The sequence below is a fragment of the Austrofundulus limnaeus genome, unplaced genomic scaffold (genome assembly GCF_001266775.1).
Source record: "Austrofundulus limnaeus strain Quisiro unplaced genomic scaffold, Austrofundulus_limnaeus-1.0 Scaffold568, whole genome shotgun sequence".
Taxonomy (NCBI): domain Eukaryota; kingdom Metazoa; phylum Chordata; class Actinopteri; order Cyprinodontiformes; family Rivulidae; genus Austrofundulus; species Austrofundulus limnaeus.
Window position 1 is genome coordinate 117,900 of NW_013952970.1, and position 6,018 is coordinate 123,917.

A 6,018-nucleotide genomic window follows, 5' to 3' on the forward strand; every position below is an offset into this window, starting at 1 on the left:
GTGTGTGTGTGTGTGTGTGTGTGTGTGTACACATCCTCAAGCTTCTCAAATGATGGGGATAATAAAATCTGTATAGATGTTATTTAATGCCCATAAAAGCACTGAAGTGGATTATTTTAATATACTCACTGTTTACAACCATCCAGCCTCCAGTTCAGACAGGAGGCTGTTTTTATTACTAATATTTTATAATGATTGGTTGAATTTCTGTCAGTAATACCATAAATATTTCTGGTTTGTTGTGCGATAGTAAAAAAAAAGGCAAGAGAGACAGACAACCCCCCCACAGACTCCCTGCAGTGATGCTAACATGTCATTTTTCAGTTCTTTCACTGGGACAGAGAGGAGGGCCGCTGACACTGACTCTTCTGTCTGAAGATCTAATGTTTCTGTTTMTGTTCAAGCAGAAAGCCTGATGAAGACCGTGAAACCAGAGTGATTCAGTCTAAATGAGTTTATTTTTTCAATGAGAGCCAAACCTGAATGATTCTGTTGTTTCAGATGATTGATCAGTAGAATGCTGGCAGAGACCGTTAGCACAAGAACAATAAGTTGAATCAGCTCAGTTAGCTTGTACTAATAATGGTCAGGAGGGGGTGGACATGTATTCATATTAGACAGACATAATCTGCTGTTATCATAAAATCCCAATCAAACCCTGACAGCTTGGATCAGATTAGTGGCATCAGAACCTCCAGTCTCACATGACCACAAGACTTTTCACATCTATTATCCGCCTGAGGTGGAACTCATTATTTCTGTTTCTGAGGATGTTTTTCAGTCTTTGAATCTTAATTCTTACCAACGAAATTAAATCAACAGAGTTCTTGGTGGTCTGTTCAGGTTTATGATTTAACAACCTATCCATCAACACCAAAAAGAACAAGGATTTCATTGTGGACTTCAGGAGAACTGCTGGAGGTACACCCATCCATATCCACGGACCTGAGGTGGAGCGTGGCTTCAGTTTTAAATTTCTATGGGTCTACCGCTCCAAGGATCTTTCCTGGTCAGTTAACACCTCCATCCTGATCAAGAAGGCTCATCAGAGGCTCTTCTTCCTGAGGAAACTGAAGATCTGTCTCCTCAGATCCTGGTGAACTTCTACCGCAGCACCATAGAGAGCATCCTTACCAGCTGCATCAGTCTTTTGTATGGTAACTGCTCCGTCACAAACCAGAAGGTTTTTTTCAGCGGGTGGTGAAAACTGCCCTGTGATTAACTGGTCTGCCCCTCCCTCCATCGACACTGTCCACAGTGAGCGGTACCTATGGAGGGCACACAGGATTGCCAGGGACAGCTCTCCCCCAGGCCACAGACTGTTTACCCTTCTTCCCTCCAGGAGGCGCTACAGGTCCCTTCGTTCCAGAACAAGTAGGTTCAGGAACAGCTTTTTCCCCTCAGCTGTCACCCTGCTAAACTTTACAAAGATGTGTATAGTAGTAGTACACCCACTGGCCACTTTAGGTACACCTTGCTAGTTCCAGGTTGGACCCCCTTTTGCCTTCAGAACTGCCTTAATCCTTGGTGGCATTGATTCAAMAAGGTACTGGAACCATTCCTCAGAGAGTCTGGTCCATATTAACATGATAGCACCAGACAGTTGCTGCAGATTTGTTGGCTGCACATCCATGATGTGAATCTCCTGTTCCACCACATCCCAAAGATGCTCTATTGGATTGAGATCTGGTGACTGTGGAGACCATTCCAGTACAGTGAACTCACTGTTGTGTTCAAGAAACCAGTCTGAGATGATTCACACTTTAAGACATGGAGCATTATCCTGCTGGAAGTAGCCATCAGAAGATGGTACACTGTGGTCATAAAGGGACTGACATGGTCAGAAGATGGTACACTGTGGTCATAAAGGGACTGACATGGTCAGAAGATGGTACAATGTGGTCATAAAGGGACTGACATGGTCAGAAGATGGTACACTGTGGTCATAAAGGGATGGACATGGTCAGAAGACGGTACACTGTGGTCATAAAGGGATGGACATGGTCAGAAGACGGTACACTGTGGTCATAAAGGGATGGACATGGTCAGAAGATGGTACACTGTGGTCANGAAGATGGTACACTGTGGTCATAAAGGGATGGACATGGTCAGAAGATGGTACACTGTGGTCATAAAGGGATGGACATGGTCAGAAGATGGTACACTGGTCATAAAGGGATGGACATGGTCAGACGACGGTACACTGTGGTCATAAAGGGACGGACATGGTCAGAAGATGGTACACTGGTCATAAAGGGATGGACATGGTCAGCAACAATACTCAGGTAGGCTGTGGTGTTGACACCATGCTCAGTTGGTACTAATGGGCCCAAAGTGTGCCAGGAAAATATCCCMCACACCATTGCACCACCACCACCAACCTGACGCGTTGATACAAGGTAGGATGGATTCATGCTTTCATGTTGTTGATATCAAATTCTGACCCTGAATGTTGCAGCAGAAATCCAGACTCATCAGACCAGACAACGTTTTTCAATCTTCTATTGTCCAGTTTTGGTGAGCCTGATTGAATTGTAGCCTCAGTTTACTGTTCTTAGCTGACAGGAGTGGCACCTGGTGTGGTCTTCTGCTGCTGTAGCCCCTCCTCCTCAAGGTTTGATGTATTGCGTGTTCAGAGATGCTCTTCTGCAGACCWCAGTTGTAACCAGTGGTTATTTGAGTCACTGTTGGCGTTCTATCAGCTCRAACCAGTCTACCCATTCTCCTCTGACCTCTAGCATCAACAAGACATTTGAGCCCACAGAACTGCTGCTCACTGGATATTTTCTCTTTTTCAGACCATTCTCTGTAAACCCTAGAGATGGTTGTGGGTGAAAATCCCAGTAGATCAGCAGTTTCTGAAATACTCAGACCAGCACGTCTGGCACCAACAACCATGCCACRTTCAAAGTCAATTAAATCACCTTTCGTCCTCATTCTGATGCTGGTTTGAACTGCAGCAGATCATCTTGGCCATGTCTACATGTCTAAACATATTGAGTTGCTGCCATGTGATTGGCTGATTCAACATTTGTGATAATGAGCAGTTAGACAGCTGTACCTAATAAAGTGGCCGGTGAGTGTATATGTCTATAGTATATTCAATTCATACCCGCAGTATTACACTAGCTACACTGCACTTCTGGTTAGATGCCAAGCTGAATTTTGTTGTTCAAGTTACTGTGTTCAATGACAATAAAGTTGAATCTAATTTAACCTAATATGATGGAAGCTGAACCAATCGTTTTTCATCCTGACTGAATCTATAGAACTCCACCTAATTTAAAGAAGTCTGCTCCTCTTCGAGGCCACCTGTCCTTGTCTTCTGATGTGAACCCTGATCATTAAAAAAAGCTTTCATGCAGCCATTGATTTAAAAAGCAAGTTTTGAGCCAGGATTCTTGAGTAATTTCAGAACTGCCTTTTGTTTCATAAATCCTTGAGAAATGAGTCAAAGCGTGGTCGACTGATGRATTTTTTATGAATGAAACATCATTCTTGGATTTTATCAGTTTTACTTTCCTTATCACTGAGTCGGCTCTTTTAATCATTTTAACTAAATTTTTTATGCTCTTAATTTTGTTCTTGTGCTCTTGGCTGCATTTGACACAGTGGATCACCAAATGTTATTCTCTCATATAGAACAGTGGGTGGGTATTATAGAGGGGTTCAGTTCCTGCCTGGCAGGTAGATAATTCTGTGCCAGTCTCTGTGGTGTTGGATCTTTTTCTACCACTCTTGTGCGTGGAGTTCCTCAGGGCTATGTTTTGAGTCCTTTTTCATTTTCCTTTATTTGCTCCCATTTGGTTGCATTTTCAGGAAGCATATTTCCTTTCACTATCATGTGGAAAACAGCCAGATTTATCTGCCTCTAGATAAAAAGATGCCAGACTCTTACTTGCCTGCCTTGATGAGATACAGGCTGAAATACACATGTGGACAAAATTTGTTGGTATCCCTCATTTAATTAAAGAAAAACCCACAATGACCACAGAAATAAGTAGACTAGAATAACTAAATTTGTTGCCGATGTGCGTTGAAAAACTTTATTTTTAAACTGTTGGACTATTTGCTGAAACAGTTGTTCACAAAGTGGTGAACTTCACCACGTGCTTGCTTGTGAATTGAGCCTTTCAAGGACACGCCCTTTATACCCAATCATGACACTCACCTGTTTCCAGTGAACCAGTTCACCTGTAGAATGGAAATGATGTATTGATGACAAAACAATGAATAACATGTCTGCCATAACGTTCTTTTCTGTCATTCCAGGCCACAGTGCATCATGATCACATCTGTATGTGCAGCAAGTGAAGTGTGAGAACCAGCTGCCACCATGCCATGTGTGTAAGGAAGTAGTGTTGGTGTTGTAGCCCCAGGCGGGATGCTCCTGACCGCTGCTCAGTATGACTCTGCTGGACCTGTGGCTGTCCCGCTCCATCCCCATGTGCCTGCTCCTTCAGAGTCTTGTCCTCATGGCCCTGTGCTTCCCCTCAGCCAGCATGTGTCCGAAGGGCTGCAGCTGCCTGCGCGACCCCCATCTCCATGGCCTCAACGTTACCTGCAGTCAGTCCAGTCTCAAGGAGATTCCCTCTAACCTTCCAGGAGACACCGTCCTCCTGAGGTTGGACCACAACCAGATTGGAGCTGTGCCAGAGAAAGCCTTCTATGAACTGAAGCGCCTGAGAGAGCTGAACCTCTCCTACAATGCTGTGGAAACTTTAGGGGAAGATGCCTTCAGCGGTATTGATGGGACTTTGCAGGTGCTGGACCTTTCTCACAACCACATCACTAACGTTCACAAGAACGCTTTCACTAAGCTGAGAGCGCGCATCATTGTGCATGATAACCCCTGGCATTGTGAGTGTGCCCTCCAGCAGGGCGCTGGTGGAGTGGCCCACAACCACGAGGTGGCGTCCAGGGTGGTCTGCGGGAGCTCTGAGCTGTTTGATCTGGAGGGGCGGCCTGTCATGGCAGTGGACACTGACCTGTGTAATCTGGCTAAAAGGACCACAGACTATGCCATGCTGGTCACCATGTTTGGCTGGTTTGCCATGGTCATTTCATATGTGGTGTATTATGTTCGTCAAAACCAAGAGGACGCCCGACGCCACCTGGAGTACCTCAAGTCCCTTCCCAGTAAGCCCAAGAAACCTGACGAGGCTGATGACATCAGCACTGTTGTCTGACAGCAGCAGCATTGCAAACTGAATCAGTTCCAAATGTTCCTGAAACAGGAGCCACAGTGTTTACCGTTTCTGAACTTTAGCCTCAAAATGTTGGTTTCCTGGGAACTTGTGTTGTGTGTCAGTACCAGGGTAAGCTCAGCTCTTGTTTGATGTGACATTAGGGGAAAAGTGAAGCTACAATCAGTCTTTTGTAAAACAATACGAGAAAATGGAGTTTTAAAAGAATGAATCTCAGGTTGCAGGAACAACATGATAATGGATTTTTAAGATAATAATTAGGTGTTTCTGAAAAAATATGGTTGTAAGAAACTATACTCATTTTCTCAAATCCCTGATAGTGAAGGTAGCAATACATAATACAACTGGGTAGATACCAGGTACATTTCTTGCCAGGTACTTACCTCATACTTACCAGATACATACCTCATAAATACCTGGTATGTACCTGGCATAAATGAGGTATTTATGAGGTATGTACTGGATATTTATGAGGTATGTACTGGGTATATTTGAGGTGTGTACTGGATATTTATGAGGTATATACTAGATATTTATGAGGTATGTACTGGATATTTATGAAGTATATACTGGGTATTTATTTGGTATGTACTGGGTATATWTTTTGTATGTACTGGGTATATACTGTATGAGGTATTTACTGGGTATATATGAGGTATGTACTGGGTATATATTTGGTATGTACTGGGTATATATTTGGTATGTATTGGGTATATATGAGGTATGTACCGGGTATATATTTGGTATGCACTGGGTATATATGAGGTATGTACCGGGTGTATATGAGGTATGTACCGGGTATACATGAGGT

The 6,018-nt window shown here is 43.7% G+C and overlaps 1 protein-coding gene across 1 annotated transcript in view; it reads left to right on the forward strand.

The window, feature by feature from the left end:
• The window catches only part of LOC106530856 (septin-7), a gene marked incomplete at its 3' end in the record, with an annotated part of 78,921 nt that overhangs the window by 4,640 nt on the left and 68,263 nt on the right, over positions 1-6,018 (forward strand). The window contains 1 exon segment of the mRNA XM_014026565.1: positions 4,273-5,139. Coding sequence (XP_013882019.1) covers positions 4,407-5,139 — 733 coding nt within the window.